General features: G+C 45.3%; 1 protein-coding gene across 1 annotated transcript in view; it reads right to left on the bottom strand.

Annotated features, from left to right (window-relative positions):
* Positions 1-338: 338 nt before the first annotated feature.
* The window catches only part of GNA12 (G protein subunit alpha 12), a 115,981-nt gene continuing 96,584 nt past the window's right edge, over positions 339-19,735 (bottom strand). Inside the window, exons 3-4 of the mRNA XM_061208817.1 lie at positions 4,330-4,380; positions 339-3,255 (exon numbers count right to left, since the gene is read on the bottom strand). Of these exons, the coding sequence (XP_061064800.1) occupies positions 2,686-3,255; positions 4,330-4,380 (621 nt within the window). The 3' untranslated portion in view covers positions 339-2,685. The remainder of the gene's footprint in view (positions 3,256-4,329; positions 4,381-19,735) is intronic.

Raw genomic sequence — 19,735 nt, 5'->3', positions numbered from 1 at the left:
GCAATTCACCCCGACTGCTCTCATCCTAACGGTGCCTTTACTCACGATACCAAGTTAGTGTCTGTTCCCAGGATGCCCAAGTTAGTCGGTCATAACTAATAATCTTGTTTCAAGATTATTTCCTGATCTTGGAGTTGAAATAACCTGACTTATTTTTATCAAAGAAGTAAAAAAATTCCAAGAATAAGGAGTCTAGAGAACTCTATATATAAATTACAAAGCTACAATGCAATATCTTTAAAACAATTTCTCTACAAACTGAAGGGTTAAAAAAATATTTCAGTAAAAAACGTACATGTGTCCTTATGTGTAAACAGTATAACTATGAGGAAAATATCTTAGTTTGAGGAAGTTTATTGTTACATTTTTGCAATAACAGATGAGGCACAACTATCTCAATAAAAAAAGACAATAATCGAGGGTAACAGTGAAATTAAAATAAAAAAAATAGAAAAGCCTAAGGTTTTGGAGAGAAAAGTGACTATAATCTATGTGTAGAAAGGCTGTAAATGGTTTCAGTTGACCTTGCAAAGAGCGATCTTCTTCTCGGATGCCGACCAATCATGGAATTGAGGGCCGGGCGCCTTGCAGGACTAAGCCGTCCACTCAGCTTACCGTGAAGAGGGGAGCCCGGCCGCAGGGGGGAGAGCAGGTCAGTTCTGGGCCGGGCAGGGGCCCCCCTCGGGCTGTCCCCCCTGCTTCCCAGTCCGCTCAGCTTCCCTGTCTATACCAACTCCCTTCCACCTCCGAAAGCAAACCAGCAGCCGCGTCAGACGGTTTAAAGGACAAACGGCACTTGCCGACCGTGCTGACCCCACTCGCCAGCAAGCCGTTCGGATGGGCACCTGCACCGGCTATGCCGACCGCCCCCTCCGCCAGACCACAGGGAGCGTTTCCAGGCTGGTGAGGAAGCGCGTGGGTCCCGACACACGTGTGAGACCTGGAACCCGGCAGGCGAGGAGCGCTCGTGCCCCAGGACAGGGTCCTCTGAGCAGCGATAGCGGGGTCTTGGGCCGCCCTGACGCAGCCCGTTGAGAATGTTCTTTTTCCTTTCAGCCTCGGTCATCGGCCCCGATCCCGGGGCACGTCCTCTCAGTTTATGAAGAGCCACAGGAAGCAGTACAAAAACAGCAACTTTTCTCCAGCCAAAAAAAAGAGCCGAAACCCCAGCAAACATCGACAGGAAGCCTTGAGCGCCCGGAGAGACAGGATTTCATGTCATCTCCTCATTAAAACCCTGTGATAACAAGGCTGACTCAGAAGCAGTTTCTTTCCTCCCTTTCCTCCTGGGTCAGCATCTGCCACAAGATCCCTGTTTATCTGCTGGGTGAAGGCGAGCGAGCCACTCACCAGGGACGCAGGACCGGGAACAGTGTGGCCCGGGGACGGGGCCCGGGGACGGTTCCTCAACCACAGGAACATTCTGGTGCCACTGACAGAGGAAGCTTTTCTCTCTTTTAAATGCTAGGCAGAGTCCTCAACACACCAGACACTTTTGAGTAGAGTCATACACAGCGGGGACCAGTTTGGAATGCAATGTATTTTAAAACACAGTGAAAGACACCTGGACAGAGTAACCGGACAAGTTAACTGAGTGTAAGACTGACCAGCTCGCGTCGACATTCACAGCCTCTGCAGTTTCACTCAGACGAGACCACGACCGACAGTATTCCTGCTACGTGTGTACGTTAGTAGAAGCGAGAGACCGTGATGAGAACCTCGATTCTCGGCCACCAGAAGGCAGCGTGGAGCCCGGGGGCGTTAACGAAGGCTCCGCTGGCAATGCCGCCAGCTCTCGGAAGCCCCTGAGAGGAAAGGAGCTCTCCGCTTCCTCCAAAGAAGGAAAGGCTCCCTGCAGCCGACTGCAGCGTCGGAGACGACTCAGAAGACAGAAGAGTCGTCTGCAAGGCCAGCTGGTTGAAGTCTTTGCCGAGGGGCGGGCGAGGGGCAGGGAGGGTGGGCACAGAGGCAGCGGGCACTGCCCTGTGCAGAGGGGAGGGGGCCATTCACGGCAGTGCCCGTGCGCACACCTTCCACCCCGTGTCCCATCGCGCTACGGGCTGATCGGACAGGGCGGGAAGAAAGCGCAGGCTGTGGGGCCTTAAGTCCACACCGCCAGCTCTCACTGCCACCCTCTCATCTGACGGCCGGGCTGGGGCCTCTCGGGACATCGGCACAAGAGACTTGAAAGGCAACGCGCTCCCTTGGGGAGGTGGTGGCGACAGCCCGCGCTTCACCTCCTACAAACCACCCCCCCTCCCCCCGCCCCGGCAACACTCCTCACCAAGCACTCTCGAGTTAGAGAGAAAAGCCATCTGCAAAGATGTCGGTTTTCGTGTTTCTGTCATTAAAGACAGAGCGTGCGCACACACACACGCAGTCCTCGATTACATTGTGTCAGAGAAGGAATAGTCTCTGTAAAAAGAAAGAAAGCTGTGTTATTAGGCATTACACATTAATACCAAAGTGATCGCTTGGATTTTCAGTAGTTTCACTAGTCCCCAGGATTCAGTAGCTAACATCAAAGTGTCACGTCCTTTGGCCTAGAGCGTGGCGGGCCTCACAGCATCCCTGAGCCAGGTGTTGAGGGCACGGATTCGGGAAACCCGCTCCGGGACACCGGGGAGATCTGGCCTGTGGCCGGCGAGGCTGCTGAAGGACCACAAGAGTGAGGGGCATCCTCTTTCACTGCAACATAATATCTTTCAGGTTCTCTTGCAGGATGGTGTCCTTCACAGCGTGAAACACGAAGCGGATGTTCTCGGTGTCTATGGCGGTGGTGAAGTGGTGGAAGAGTGGCTTACTGCGATTCCGTCTCTTCCGGTCGAAACACTGGACCAGGTAGCGCTGGACGTCCTCCAGCCTGTGGGGGTCACCCTTGAAGTCTGGGAAGTGCTTCTTGATGCTGACAGTCTTTACTTTCTCCACCAGGAGGTCCATCTTGTTGAGGAACAGGATGATGGAGACGTTGAAGAAGAGCTTGTTGTTAACGATGGTCTCAAAGATGTTCATGGACTCCACCAGGCGGTTGGTGCGCCTGTCTTCCATGAGGACCTGGTCGTACTCACTGGACGAGACCATGAACAGGATCGACGTGATCCCGTCAAAGCACTGGAACCACTTCTGGCGCTGAGACCGCTGGCCGCCCACGTCCACCATCTTGAACGGGATTTTTTTGATGACAAAGTCATGCTCCACGATGCCCTTGGTGGCCTTCCTCGCCAGTAGGATGTCCTGCCTGCTAGGACAGTAATTCTGTGAAATAGGGTAAGGGAGGAGTTTAAGAGAGGAAGAACATGGGAAAACAAGAACAAAAAGGTGGGGTGGAAGGAAAGAGAGTTACAGTGACTTTTGAGAGAAGTTGAACCAAATACCAGAAGCAACTTTCATTTACAAAAATATAAATTTACCATGAAACAAAAAGTGAAGGAACTAAACAGCTCATTTCAAAATGAACAGAGACTCATCAGGCTGAGGAAGAATTATCAGAATCTTCACTGTTAGGCCCCAATCTAAAATCTCATCGACTTTCTTCTCCACAAGAGACTACCATCTTTTTTCTCCTGCACCATAGCTACCTTTCTATTTTTCTAACTTCTAGGGCACACGCATTCCAAACCCTTACTATGAACTGATTTAACTTAGGTTTTGCAACGCTATTTAAATTTAGCCTGCAATATATTTAATATGTTATTCTTGGAGAACTCTTAAAGTCTTTAGCAACACACGGGCAACTGTGGTCACTCAAACCACTTTGATCCTGCACTATTAACAATCCTCCAGTGATTATTGCACACCAGCACTCATGCATCATCCTTGCCAAAAATCCAAACAGGGCTGAAGCCTCTAGAGCCAACTACCAATTCATGAGGTATAGAGGGGAGAGAGAAACATCTTCAACAACACTGCAGGGATGGAACAGCAAAATTGAGACGTGAGAAACGCTACAGGAGAAATAATCCATTACTCCAACAAATAAATTGAAAGGAAGAAAAAGATGGAAGGAGAAACCTACAGAATAAAAGAAGTCTAAGTGCCATGGACCAATTGCAATGGATGGGCCGTAATAGGATGTTGATTCAAACTACTAAAATAAAGCAGCATCCACAAGAAAACATTAATGAGACAACTGGGGAAGTCTCACAACTGACTTGATATGAAGGAATTATCGCTAATTTTTTAGGAGCAATAATGGCATTGTGGTCACCTGACACCACAAACATGGCTCATAAGGACGGCGAAAGCCCTCACCACTTGGGCTGCTTTGGTCTCCACACAAATGTTTTCTAATCCTGGATCACAGACTCCTGGAGTGGGGGTCTTACTCACCAGCTGGCCAATCCGGTCCAAGTTATCCAGGAAGTACTTCACTGATTCACCCTGTCGTGGAGGAAATAGAGTCACAACTCAGTCTTGGTTGATGAACCCTGATTTGGTAAAATAACTGCTATTTTGCCTCTGTGTAAATAGGAAGGCAAAGTAAAAAGGCTAATAGCATACATGTATTTTTTTAAATTAAAAACACAATTAAAAAAATTTAAAAATGCAGTTTCTCTAGCTCTGATCCCAAGGTTCAAATTCAGACTGTGTTTTCCAAAGCGCCCCTGCTTGATCCTGGTGATGGGCAGGGTGCTGACTCCCTTCCTTCCCAGATATGGAGACTGGCCTGCTCCAGGCCATGCCACCAGGGAGCTAGCCCATGAGATTAAGTTCCTGTGAATGGCTTTGCTCCTGGAGAGCTGGCCCAATGCACTCTAGCCACCGTCTTTGAAGAAGGTCCGTCTTTGAGAAGAGGCACATGACAAAACACGCGCCAGTTTCTGGAAACAGGCCTGACGTTCCATTATTACGCCACACATTTGTACGGCCTGATTTACAGCCTAGAATGAGGGGACTCTGGTCTGGATTTCCGTGCTGGGATGCCAGTCTTTCTCCACCCACTGGACGTTCTCCGGATTGAACGTCGATACAAACCGGGGCTGTTCAACAGCCGGAAGTGACCTTGAAAATCACGCACGGTCCTGTTCTCGGAGGAGTGAACCACCCAACGCAGCGGCACTCACGAGGCATAAGGAGCGTTTAGAGGGCCTTCAATGTCGATTAAATGGAGGGAACAGAGGAAGTGGAAGTGAACGGGCAAAAGCTCCCCTTAAAAAGTGGGATGTTGATTATACCCCGTGTGCCCAGAGGACACGGCTTCCTGCAAGGTTTCACCCTGAGCCTCACTCTGCAGACAGGGACCAGCGCGGGCGCTGGGAGAGTCCCCCAGGGAGGCCATGCCAGCCCCGCGTTCTCACGACAGTGGAGGGTGGCAAGGAGGTGGCACTCTGGACTTTTAAGGAGGAAGATCATCAGGAAGGTCCTAGGCGACAGCTTGAGACTTCGTAAAAAAAGATGAAGAACGATAGGAGCAGCAAGCCCTGGTTCCTCCCTCCCCACGTGCCTCCACCGGGCCTGAAGGAAGAAACCGAGGGGGGGGTTTCCTTCAGTGAAGAATCAACCTTCCCATTTTAAAATGAAGGCCTGTGGGTGATTCGGCAGAGAGCATTTTGTTTAAGGAACAGAAACACGCCTTCCCTGCATCACAGCACAGATCACGATTTGCGATACGACCTTCCTCCTGGGCATCCGTGCTGTCAGGGCACAGGCTGACTCGCCCCGGGAGGCCGGGGTCCGGGCCGGCATGAACACCTCCCTCCAGCTGCGCCCCCCGGCCCGCACACAGCTCCTCCCCGTGGAGGGGAAGCTGGGCTCAGTGCAGCGGGAGGTCGCGCCCCTTCCCGCAGCTGCCGATCGTGCCCTGTCCGCACAGCCTGCCTCCTCCCATGGCCAGACAGGAAACAGCTGGTGAGCGAAGAGCTGCCGGAGTGGACGCCAACTCACCTGATTTACGGCTACTCCTTCCCCGAAGCTCCCATCTCTCTTACCTCCCACCGCCTCTCATTCGGGGCCCTTGGAGGCGCGACGAGAGCTCAAGAACAATCAAGGCACTGCCCGTGCCCCCACGCATCCTTCCAGGGAGGCGGGGAAGCGGGGGCGGCTCACAGCCAGCCACTCCTGCCCGACTCAGGCGGGGGCTCCAGGCACAAAGACAGTGGGACAAGTCCCCGCTCCCACCACCACCCGGCCAGGGGTCTTGGCCTGATTGGGCACAAAAAGTCACAGCGACACAGATACCCCGGCCATGTTCTGTCACCACGGCATGACAGTCGTCCCGGTGGCACTGCGACACGGGTACAAGTGCCGAACCTCGACACACAGACGTGACGTGCAAAATGCCCCGAGGACACAAGTAGGCATGAGCTAAACACAGACTATTAAGAAAGGGAGGAAATCCTTTTCCCCCAGTTTGACTTTAAGTATTTCCAACGATTGAGTTTGAAATCAGGGTCAGCCCAATGGACCTTAAAAGACACCAAATACTAACATAAATGGACCTTTACAGTTTGTTTCTCCACCAGAACGGTCTGTTTAATCATCTCACCAGCTTGTTTCACGACCTCAAAGGCGGTGACTTACTGGTGACTCTGCCGCTTTGCATGGTTGGTGGCCTCGACTCTTTCCAGGAAGAATCATCGGAGAGGGGAGAAATCCTGCCTCATCTGGACAATAAGCTACCGGGTCCGCGTTAAGAGCCGCTGTTGAACCGTGAGGCAGAGGACTGCGCCATTCTGCTCTCCAACGCGGGGCTAGCGGGAAGGGGACAGGAGGGGATGAGAAACCAACGTGTTCAGACCAGAAATCGGCCCATAACCTCCGCGCGTGGCGCCATCCTGCTGGGTTGAGTCGGAACCGCGGTCGAGGTCACTGTGGTTTATTGTCGGAAACTGGAGAGCACGTCACTCCATTGGACATGTAGCAATAGGCTTCACGATCCCCACAGCGTCAGCTCATTTAAAGGTCCAGGTTTACACTTCTGATCTATCCTCAACACCAGGAGAGCGCGGTCATTTCTTCAGACAGTAGTGTCTGGCAGAACCTGAGATTAACCACTCAGACTTTGCTACAGACTGAATGTCTGCGCCCCCTGCGCCCCATTCACATGCTGAAGCCTAATCCCCAGTGTGATGGTGTTAGGAGGTGGGGCCTCTGGGGGTGCTGAGGTCATGAAGAGGGAGTCCTCACGATGCGATCAGTGCCCGTACTAGAGGGACCCCAGAGGGCTCCATCCTGCCTCTGCCATGTGAGGACACAGCGAGAAGACGCTGTCTATGAACCAGGAAGCGGGCAGCCACCTGACACTGAATCTGCCTATGTCATGGACGTCCAGCCTCCAGAACTGTGAGAAATAAACGCTTGTTGTTTAGTCTGTGGTATTTTTATTACCGCAGCCTGAATGGACTAAGAGAGCACCTTTGTAGAAAGAGGTGACACGATCCCAGAGTCTTCTCCTGACAGCTACTGGGGCAATGTGGTCTAACAGAAAGGAGCAAATGGAAAACGGGCTTTTTACAATCCTGCTTGGTTTGAAAAATCTGTATCACTTAAGATTACTAAAAACATGGATTCATGGATTAGACAAAACACAACAAATTCGTTAGCTCAGAGGCCACCAAACACATACTTGACATCAGCCTGCCCTCCCGACTCAATGCTCCCAGCAAAGCACTGACTCTTATTAGCTCCAGATGGATGGCTGAGGTGGGGCCTCGTGGGGGGAGAAGAGGGGGCTGTCTGTTTCAAGAAGTAGCAGCAGGTTTATTTGGGGCCCGTGCAGTTGTGCTCGGCCCAGACGGCCGAGTGTGACATGAGGACCATGCGCAGGGGCCAGGCTCATAGCACCAGCGAAGAGAATCATCTTTTTGGCAGATGGACTCTGCTCTTCACCAAATCTTCACTGGAAGCTCCTATTACCCACAGCTCTAGCGGAGGTCATACACACTCAGGGCTCCATAGTCAAGGCTTCTTTCTGTCCGGCATCACCAGACAGACCCTCCTGCACACCCACCCCACCCTCCATGTTCTGATGGCCTCTGCAATACTGAAGCTGCTCCTCCATCGCACGTCGGCCTCAGGCACCCATTCAGCCCATTTAGGCCTGAGGACAGAGCCTCAGCTCTTGCAGCGCTGAGCAAGCCCACTCTGGTCACATCTCTTTCTCTGCCAGTAATCCGATCCAGTCTCCCACACTTGGTTGAATTCTGGTCCTTTCTGTCAGTGTCATAGGGGAGCTGTGGGCATGAAAGAGAGCCCGTCCAGGTCAAGAATCACTGGCAGAGGCCCCGCAGGGGATGGAGAAAGGACAGAGGCGGGCGTGGGTTAGTCCGAGATGCAAAGGCGGAGGCGGGAAGAAAGCAAGGGCCAGCGAGTGGTTATGGAGGAAACCAACACTAACGTCCACTTCGGGCCAGGCGGCCTTCCAGTTCCTAGTCCTATCTGTCTGCACATGAGCTGTTCCTATGTTCCTGTACTCAGCGGAATTAATTCTAAAGTTCTAACACAGGGCTTGTCAATGGTGAGCGAGAGGATTTGAAAATTTAGTTCACTCACTTAGACACAACAAATTAGAAAGACAAATTTTAAAACTGCTGTATATTAAAAACAACAAACTATTCTAAATGTCAGATTTTCATTTCCATTACTTAATAAATGTTGAATTTATGACTTAATTTCCATTTAATAGAGATGTTAACCCAACAACCTGTTTGAATAGAGAACTTTAAAAAATACTTTAGAGGATAGACCTTCAAGATGGCAGAGGAGTAAGATGTGGAGATCACCTTCCTCCCCACAAATACATCAGAAATACATCTACATGTGGAACAACTCCTACAGAACACCTACTAAACGCTGGCAGAAGACCTCAGACTTCCCAGAAGATATACATATATATATATATATATTTTTAATTTCCTTTTTCTCTTTTTGTGAGTGTGTATGTGTATGCTTCTTTGTGTGATTTTGTCTGTATAGCTTTGCTTTTACCATTTGTCCTAGGGTTCTGTCTGTCCGTTTTGTGTTTTCTTTGTTTTTTTGTATAGTTTTTAGTGCTTGTTATCATTGGTGGATTTGTTTCTTGGTTTGGTTGCTCTCTTCTTTCTTTCTTTCTCTTTTTTTAATTACTTTAAAATTTTTTCCTTTTTAATAATTTTTTATTTTAATAACTTTATTTTATTTTATTATTATTATTTTCTTTCTTTCTTTCCTCCCTTTTCTTCTGAGCCGTGTGGCTGACAGGGTCTTGGTGCTCCAGCCGGCTGTCAGGCTTGTGCCTCTGAGGTGGGAGAGCCGAGTTCAGGATATTGGTCCACCAGAGACCTACCAGCTCCACGTAATATCAAACAGTGAAAGCTCTCCCAGAGATCTCCATCTCAACGCTAAGACCCAGCTCCACTCATGACCAGCAAGCTACCGTGCTGGACACCCTATGCCAAACAACTAGCAAGACAGGAACACAACCCCACCCATTAGCAGAGAGGCAGCCTAAAATCATAATAAGGTCACAGACACCCCAAAACACATCACCGGACGCAGTCCTGCCCAGCAGAAAGCCAAGATCCAGCCTCATCCACCAGAACACAGGCACCAGTCCTCTCCACCAGGAAGCCTACACAACCCACTGAACCAACCTTAGCCACTGGGGGCAGACACCAAAAACAACGGGAACTACGAACCTGCAGCCTGCGAAAAGGAGACCCAAACACAGTAAGGTAAGCAACATGAGAAGACAGAGAAACACAAGGCAGATGAAGGAGCAAGGTAAAAACCCACCAGACCAAACAAATGAAGAGGAAATAGGCAGTCTACCTGAAAAAGAATTCAGAATAATGATAGTAAAGATGATCCAAAATCTTGGAAAAAGAATGGAGAAAATACAAGAAACGTTTAACAAGGACCTAGAAGAACTAAAGAGCAAACAAACAATGATGAACAACACAATAAATGAAATTTAAAATTCTCTAGAAGGAATCAATAGCAGAATAACTGAGGCAGAAGAATGGATAAGTGACCTGGAAGATAAAATAGTAGAAATAACTACCACAGAGCAGGATAAAGAAAACAGAACGAGAAGAATTGAGGACAGTCTCAAGAGACCTCTGGGACAACATTAAACGCACCAACATTCGAATTATAGGGGTCCCAGAAGAAGAAGAGAATAAGAAAGGGACTGAGAAAATATTTGAAGAGATTATAGTGGAAAACTTCCCTAATATGGGAAAGGAAATACTCAAGTCCAGGAAGCACAGAGAGTCCCATACAGGATAAATCCAATGAGAAACACACCAAGACACATATTAATCAAACTATCAAAATTTAAATATAAAGAAAAAATATTAAAAGCAGGAAGGGAAAAACAACAAATAACATACAAGGGAATCCCCATAAGGTTAACAGCTGATCTTTCAGCAGAAACTCTGCAAGCCAGAAGGGAGCGGCAGGATATATTTAAAGTGATGAAAGAGAAAAACCTACAGCCAAGATTACTCTACCCAGCAAGGATCCCATTCAGATTCGATGGAGAAATTAAAACCTTTACAGACAAGCAAAGGCTAAGAGAATTCACCACCACCAAACCAGCTTTACAACAAATGCTAAAGGAACTTCTCTAGGCAGGAAACACAAGAGAAGGAAAAGACCTACAATAACAAACCCAAAACAATTAAGAAAATGGTAATAGGAACATACATACTGATAATAACCTTAAATGTAAATGGATTAGGGAGATTAACCAAGATGGCGGAGTAGAAGGACGTGCTCTCACTCCCTCTTGCGAGAGCACCAGAATCACAACTGGCTGCTGGACAATCATCGACAGGAAGACACTGGACTTCACCAAGGAGGATACCCCACGTCCAAGGACAGAGGAGAAGCCACAGTGAGACGGTAGGAGGGGCGCAATCAGAGTAAAATCAAATCCCATAACTGCTGGGTGGGTGACTCACAGACTGGTGAACACTTATACCACAGAAGTCCACCCACTGGAGTGAAGGTCCTGAGCCCCACGTCAGGCTTCCCAACCTGGGGGTCCGGCAACGGGAGGAGGAATTCATAGAGAATCAGACTTTGAAGCCTAGTGGGAATTGATTGCAGGACTTCGACAGGACTGGGGGAAAGAGAGAACCCACTCTTGGAGGGCACACACAAAGTAGTGTGTGCATCGGGACCCAGGGGAAGGAGCGGTGACCCCAGAGGAGACTGAACCAGACCTACCTGCTAGTGTTGGAGGGTCTCCTGCAGAGGCGGGGGCTGGCTCTGTTTCACCATGGGGACAAGGACACTGGCAGCGGAGGTTCTGGGAAGTACTCCTTGGCGTGAGCCCTCCCAGAGTCTGCCATTAGCCCCACCAAAGAGCCCGGGTAGGCTCCAGTGTTGGGTTGCCTCAGGCAAAACAACCAACAGGGAGGGAACCCAGCCCCACCCATCAACAGTCAAGTGGATTAAAGTTTTACAGACCTCTGACCACCACAGCAACAGTCAGCTCTACCCACCACCAGAACCTCCCATCAAGCCTCTTAGATAGCCTCAACCACCAGAGGGCAGACAGCAGAAGCAAGAAAAACTACAATCCTGCAGCCTGTGGAACAAAAACCACATTTACAGAAAGATAGACAAGATGAAAAGGCACAGGGCTATATACCAGATGAAGGAACAAGAAAAAACCCCAGAAAAACAACTAAATGAAGTGGAGATAGGCAACCTTCCAGAAAAAGAATTCAGAATAATGATAGTGAAGATGATCCAGCACCTCGGAATAAGAATGGAGGCAAAGATTGAGAAGATGCAAGAAATGATTAACAAAGACCTAGAAGAATTAAAGAACAAACAAACAGAGATGACCAATACAATAACTGAAATGAAAACTACACTAGAAGGAATCAATAGCAGAATAACTGAGGCAGAAGAACGGATAAGTGACCTGGAAGACAGAATGGTGGAATTCACTGCTGTGGAACAGACTAAAGAAAAAAGAATGAAAAGAAATGAAGACAGCCTAAGAGACCTCTGGGACAACATTAAATGCAACAACATTTGCATTATAGGGGTCCCAGAAGGAGAAGAGAGAGAGAAAGGACCAGAGAAAATATTTGAAAAGATTATAGTCGAAAACTTCCCTAACATGGGAAAGGAAATAGCCACCCAAGTCCAGGAAGCGCAGAGAGTCCCATACAGGATAAACCCAAGGAGAAACACACCGAGACACAGAGTAATCAAAGTGGCAAAAATTAAAGACAAAGAAAAATTATTGAAAGCAACAAGGGAAAAACGACAAATAACACACAAGGGAACTCCCATAAGGTTAACAGCTGATTTCTCAGCAGAAACTCTACAAGCCAGAAGGGAGTGGCATGATATACTTAAAGTGATGAAAGGGAAGAACCTACAACCAAGATTACTCTACCCGGCAAGGATCTCATTTAGATTTGATGGAGAAATCAAAAGCTTTCCAGACAAGCGAAAGCTAAGAGAATTCAGCACCACCAAACCAGCTCTGCAACAAATGCTAAAGGAACTTCTCTAAGTGGGAAACACAAGAGAAGAAAAGGACCTACAAAAACAAACCCAAAACAATTAAGAAAATGGTCATAGGAACATACATATCGATAATTACCTTAAACGTGAATGGATTAAATGCTCCAACCAAAAGACACAGGCTTGCTGAATGGATACAAAAACAAGACCCATATATATGCTGTCTACAAGAGACCCATTTTAGACCTAGGGACACATACAGACTGAAAGTGAGGGGATGGAAAAAGATATTCCATGCAAATGGAAATCAAAAGAAAGCTGGAGTAGCTATACTCATATCAGATAAAATAGACTGTAAAATAAAGAATGTTACAAGAGACAAGGAAGGACACTACATAACGATCAAGGGATCAATCCAAGAAGAAGATATAACAATTATAAACATATATGCACCCAACATAGGAGCACCACAATACATAAGGCAACTGCTAACAGCTATAAAAGAGGAAATCGACAGTAACACAGTAATAGTGGGGGACTTTAACACCTCACTTACACCAATGGACAGATCATCCAAAATGAAAATAAATAAGGAAACAGAAGCTTTAAATGACACAATAGACCAGATAGATTTAATTGATATTTATAGGACATTCCATCCAAAAACAGCAGATTACACGTTCTTCTCAAGTGCGCATGGAACATTCTCCAGGATAGATCACATCTTGGGTCACAAATCAAGCCTCAGTAAATTTAAGAAAATTGAAATCATATCAAGCATCTTTTCCGACCACAATGCTATGACATTAGAAATCAATTACAGGGAAAAAAACGTAAAAAATACAAACACATGGAGGTTAAACAATACGTTACTAAATAACCAAGAGATCACTGAAGAAATCAAAGAGGAAATCAAAAAATACCTAGAGACAAATGACAATGAAAACACGACGACCCAAAACCTATGGGATGCAGCAAAAGCAGTTCTAAGAGGGAAGTTTATAGCTATACAAGCCTACCTAAAGAAACAAGAAAAATCTCAAGTAAACAATCTAACCTTACACCTAAAGAAACTAGAGAAAGAAGAACAAACAAAACCCAAAGTTAGCAGAAGGAAAGAAATCATAAAGATCAGAGCGGAAATAAATGAAATAGAAACAAAGAAAACAATAGCAAAGATCAATAAAACTAAAAGCTGGTTCTTTGAGAAGATAAACAAAATTGATAAGCCATTAGCCAGACTCATCAAGAAAAAGAGGGAGAGGACTCAAATCAATAAAATCAGAAATGAAAAAGGAGAAGTTACAACAGACACCGCAGAAATACAAAGCATCCTAAGAGACTACTACAAGCAACTCTATGCCAATGAAATGGACAACCTGGAAGAAATGGACAAATTCTTAGAAAGGTATAACCTTCCAAGACTGAACCAGGAAGAAACAGAAAATATGAACAGACCAATCACAAGTAATGAAATTGAAACTGTGATTAAAAATCTTCCAACAAACAAAAGTCCAGGACCAGATTGCTCCACAGGTGAATTCTATCAAACATTTAGAGACGAGCTAACACCTATCCTTCTCAAACTCTTCCAAAAAATTGCAGAGGAAGGAACACTCCCAAACTCATTCTATGAGGCCACCATCACCCTGATACCAAAACCAGACAAAGACACTACAAAGAAAGAAAATTACAGACCAATATCACTGATGAATATAGATGCAAAAATCCTCAACAAAATACTAGCAAACAGAATCCAACAACACATTAAAAGGATCATACACCACGATCAAGTGGGATTTATCCCAGGGATGCAAGGATTCTTCAATATACGCAAATCAATCAATGTGATACACCATATTAACAAATTGAAGAATAAAAACCATATGGTCATCTCAATAGATGCAGAAAAAGCTTTTGACAAAATTCAACACCCATTTATGATAAAAACTCTCCAGAAAGTGGGCATAGAGGGAACCTACCTCAACATAATAAAGGCCATATATGACAAACCCACAGCAAACATCATTCTCAACGGTGAAAAACTGAAAGCATTTCCTCTAAGATCAGGAACGAGACAAGGATGTCCACTCTCACCACTATTATTCAACATAGTTCAGGAAGTCCTAGCCACGGCAATCAGAGAAGAAAAAGAAATAAAGGGAATCCAAATCAGAAAAAAAGAAGTAAAGTTGTCACTGTTTGCAGATGACATGATACTATACGTACAGAATCCTAAAGATGCTACCAGAAAACTACTAGAGCTAATCAATGAATTTGGTAAAGTAGCAGGATACAAAATTAATGCACAGAAATCTCTTGCATTCCTATACACTAATGATGAAAAATCTGAAAGAGAAATTATGGCAACACTCCCACTTACCACTGCAACAAAAAGAATAAAATACCTAGGAATAAACCTACCTAAGGAGACAAAAGACCTGTATGCAGAAAACTATAAGACACTGATGAGAGAAATTAAAGATGATACAGACAGATGGAGAGATATACCATGTTCTTGGATTGGAAGAATCAACATTGTGAAAATGACTATACTACCCAAAACAATCTACAGATTCAATGCAATCCCCATCAAACTACCAATGGCATTTTTCACAGAACTAGAACAAAAAATTTCACAATTTGTATGGAAACACAAAAGACCCAGAATAGCCAAAGCAATCTTGAGAAAGAAAAATGGAGCTGGAGGAATCAGGCTCCCTGACTTCAGACTATACTACAAAGCTACAGTAATCTAGACAGTATGGCACTGGCACAAAAACAGAAATATAGATCAATGGAACAGGATAGAAAGCCCAGGGATAAACCCACGCACATATGGTCACCTTATTTTTGATAAAGGAGGGAAGAATACACAATGGAGAAAAGACAGCCTGTTCAATAAGTGGTGCTGGGAAAACTGGACAGCTACATGTAAAAGAATGAAATTAGAACACTCCCTGACACCATACACAAAAATAAACTCAAAATGGATTAAAGACCTAAATGTAAGGCCAGACACTATAATACTCTTAGAGGAAAACATAGGCAGAACACTCTATGACATAAATCACAGCAAGATCCTTCTTGACCCAGCTCCTAGAGAAATGGAAATAAAAACAAAACTAAACAAATGGGACCTAATGAAACTTAAAAGCTTTTGCACAGCAAAGGAAAACATAAACAAGACCAAAAGACAACCCTCAGAATGGGAGAAAATATTTGCAAATGAAGCAACTGACAAAGGATTAATCTCCAAAATTTACAAGCAGTTCATGCAGCTCAATATAAAAAAAAAAAAAACCCAATCCAAAAATGGGCAGAAGACCTAAATAGACATTTCTCCAAAGAAGATCTACAGATTGCCAACAAACACATGAAAGGATGCTCAACATCACTAATCATCAGAGAAATGCAAGTCAAAACTACAGTGAGGTATCACCTCACACCAGTCAGAATGGCCATCACCAAAAAATCTACAAACAATAAATGCTGGAGAGGATGTGGAGAAAAGGGAAACCTCTTGCACTGTTGGTGGGAATGCAAATTGATACAGCCACTATGGAGAACAGTATGGAGGTTCCTTAAAAAACTAAAACTAGAACTACCATACGACCCAGCAGTCCCACTACTGGGCATATACCCTGAGAAAACCATCATTCAAAAAGAGTCATGTACCATAATGTTCACTGCAGCTCTATTTACAATAGCCAGGACATGGAAGCAACCTAAGTGTCCATCGACAGATGAATGGATAAAGAAGATGTGGCCCATATATACAATGGAATATTACTCAGCCATAAAAAGAAATGAAACTGAATCATTTGTAGTGAGGTGGATGGAGTTAGAGTCTGTCATACAGACTGAAGTAAGTCAGAAAGAGAAAAACAAATACCATATGCTAACACATATATATGGAATCTAAAAAAAAGAAATTGGTTCTGAAGAACCTAGAGGCAGGACAGGAATAAAGATGCAGATGTAGAGAATGGACTTGAGGACACAGGGAGGGGGATGGGTAAACTGAGACGAAGTGACAAAGTGGCATGGACATATATACACTACCAAATGTAAAATAGATAGCTAGTGGGAAGCAGCCGCATAGCAGAGGGAGATCAGCTCGGTGCTTTGTGACCACCTAGAGGGGTGGGATAGGGAGGGTGGGAAGGAGACGCAAGAGGGAGGAGATATGGGGATGTATGTATATGTATAGCTGATTCACTTTGTTATAAAGCAGAAACTAACACAGCATTGTGAAGCAATTATACTCCAATAAAGCTGTTAAAAAAACACTTTAAAAAATATTATATAATTCCCCAAAAGAAACTTTGAAATCAGGCTTTGCTAAATTAGTACCTACGATATCTCACTGGGATCTTGCGAGATTAAAATTGTTATCATAGCTCTGAAAGTAATTGGAAAAAGATAAAGCATCATATTAATATATATTAGAAAAATTAAGTTTCTCACATTTTACTTTGGGTGCCTATAAATTGTCTGTTGCTAATTATAATCGTAATATATTAGGCAAAAGATTCACTGGCAAAGTAGAAGACGCACAAAGCTGTTGGCTGCAGCACTTTTACAACATCAGAAGACTGGGGACAAGCCAAATGCCCGTACCATCAGCTGTGGACGGGAATGAGGGGCCTCTAGGGACAGTTACAGAGTGACTTACAGACAGATAAATAAAAAACCAAGTTGCAAAATAGAACACATAGCGTGATTCACGTTGTAGAAGGAATGGTGGGGAAATGAAAACATCTATACGATTTGCTTATATTTTAAAAAAGAAACATTGAAGGATAAACCAGCAAGAATAAAAACGACGACGTACAGGGAGGGGAGAACAGGGAAGGTGGGACGGGGTGGAAGCAGACCTCTCTGAATGTATTTTGACTTTAGAACCATGCAAACATCTTACATAATTGAAAGCAAAATTAAATTAAAAAAAAATCACCCCCTCAAAATTTAGGCAAACTGAAACAAAGGACCCTAACAGTGTATCAGGCTGGAGGCCTCGACCTTCTGCCCTGGAGCACGGGCTCTCCAGCCTCGCTGTGCAGGCCTGTGCCCGGGCTTGTGCTTAAGTCCCCGTACCCAAGCTCCAAGCCCCCCACCCGAGATCCTGACAACGGCTGCCCCTTGGCAACCGAGGTGAGACCCCAGGAAAAGCCCCAAACAGGCCCTGGAAGCTGGCCTGGCTTGGGTGGGTCTCCTTGGCCTGTGCAATGGGGTTGAAGCCACAGGCCAGAGTGCCAGGCCCCTTGTGTCTGGGATTCTTCTGTTTCTTAAATTGAGGTAAAATCCACATGACAGGACTAACCATTTTAAAGTGTACAACACAGAGGCATTGAGCACATTGGCAAGGCTGTGCCACCACCTCCTGTACCCAGTTCCAAGGCATTTCGTCACCCCAAACGGGACCCTGTGCCCATAAGCAGTTATTCCCCAGCAACCACTCATCAGTCTGTCTCTGGATTTGCCTGCCTTGAATCTTTTCTACAAACGGAACCACACACTATGTGCCCTTTTGTGTCAGGCTTATTTCACCCAGCGTGTTTCCAAGGTTCATCCATGTTGTAGCAGCTGCCAGGACTTCATTCTTTTTTACAGCTGAGTAATATTCCATTGAACGGATGGTCCCTATTATGTTTATCCATTTGTCAGCGGATGTACATTTAGATTATTTCCAGCTTTTGGCTATTGTGAATAGTGCTATGAACACTCATGTAAAAGTTTTTGTTTGAACATCTGTTTTCAATTCTTTTGGGTATATAGTCCATTTAGGAGTGAAATTACTGGGTCACATGGTAATTCTATGTTTAATTTTTTTGAGGAGCCACCAAACTATTGTCCACAGTGGCTGCACTGTTTCACATTCACGTCAGCAAGGTACAAAGGCTCCACATCTTCACCGACACTTGTTATTTTCTGATTTTTAAACTGTAGCCATCCTGGGTGGGTGTGAAGTGGCATCTCTTCATGGTCTTGTCCGGGTGTTATGGTGGTTCTGTCTGTAGCACTATGAACTCGTGGATTTTTATATATCAGAAGCAAAGATGGCAAAGTGTAAACACATGTTACTACTGGGAGTGGGTATATGAGTATCTGTTAGGCTCATTATGTTAAATGTTTCATAAAAAGTTTAACAGTCCAAATTACAGATTCAGCTTTTAAAACTATGGATTTAGATTCTACATTTGTATCTCAGGGACCGGACCATCGTAGAAAAATGACCTAGAAAGAAATTCCAGAGCATGTTTTTAGATATTCTCTTTCTCCAGATAAGAAAGCACCATGGGGTGCAGGGAAGATGAGGGCTTAGCCAATTTTTATAGCTTCCACCACAGAATCCCTAGAAACTTAGTACATGATATACTGGGCATGTCATAACCATGGCTGCCTATCGCCTTTCTACATTTTGGGGAAATTCACATCAGGATTACAGCCTCTGCAATGTAGCAGCCAGAACCCAAATTCCAAGTCTCACTGGGGCTAGGATAGAAGCGCGTGTGAAAAAGTTGCAAGAAGGATACAAAGAATACCCGTACACCCTTTGCGTCGGTTCACCCATCATGAACATTGTGCCTCATTCATTTGCTTTGTCCTTTGTTCTCTTCCTTTCAATTTACAGTTGACCCTTGAACAACATGGGTTTGACTGGCATGGGTTCACTCATATGCACATTTTTTTCAATAAATATGTACAACATGATCCGAGGTTGCTTGAATCTGCGGATGTGGAACCGCAGATGGAGAGGGCCAAGTGTAAAGTTAGACTCGGATTTTTGACCGCATGGGGGTCAGCGCCCTCCACCCCCGTGTTGTTCAAGGGTCAACTGTGTATATATTTCTTTTTTTAAAACCATTTGAGAGGAAGTCGTCCATTTACCCCTAAAAACTTCAGTGGACCCGTCCTAAGAACAAGGACCTTTGCTTCTATGACCCTGTAACCCCGGGAGACTCGATGTTGATGTAATACGTTTATCCTGGCTGCATTTCCTCCTCCAGCACAGAATCCAGTCCAGAACCAAGTACTGCGTTTAGCTGTCATGTCTCTTTGGCCTCCTTTAATCTCAAATACTGATCTTTTTGAAGAATACAGCTGCCCCCCGCCCCAGGTGGGGGTTTTTGTGATGTTTCCAATCTTTACCATGACAGTTGCAAAATGGTTTTCCAATCAGTGCTACAACCACTGGTCTGTGGTTGACATTCTCTTGTAAACAAGAGTCCTCCCTTCTCTCCTGTTTCTCTCTTCATTATCTACACGGACTTATAGATGCCTGTGTTTCTCAAGGTTTGCAATTTGCTACCGTCCTTAA

The sequence above is a fragment of the Eubalaena glacialis genome, chromosome 13 (assembly GCF_028564815.1).
Source record: "Eubalaena glacialis isolate mEubGla1 chromosome 13, mEubGla1.1.hap2.+ XY, whole genome shotgun sequence".
NCBI lineage: Eukaryota > Metazoa > Chordata > Mammalia > Artiodactyla > Balaenidae > Eubalaena > Eubalaena glacialis.
This window is presented reverse-complemented; position numbering and strand designations above follow the sequence as displayed.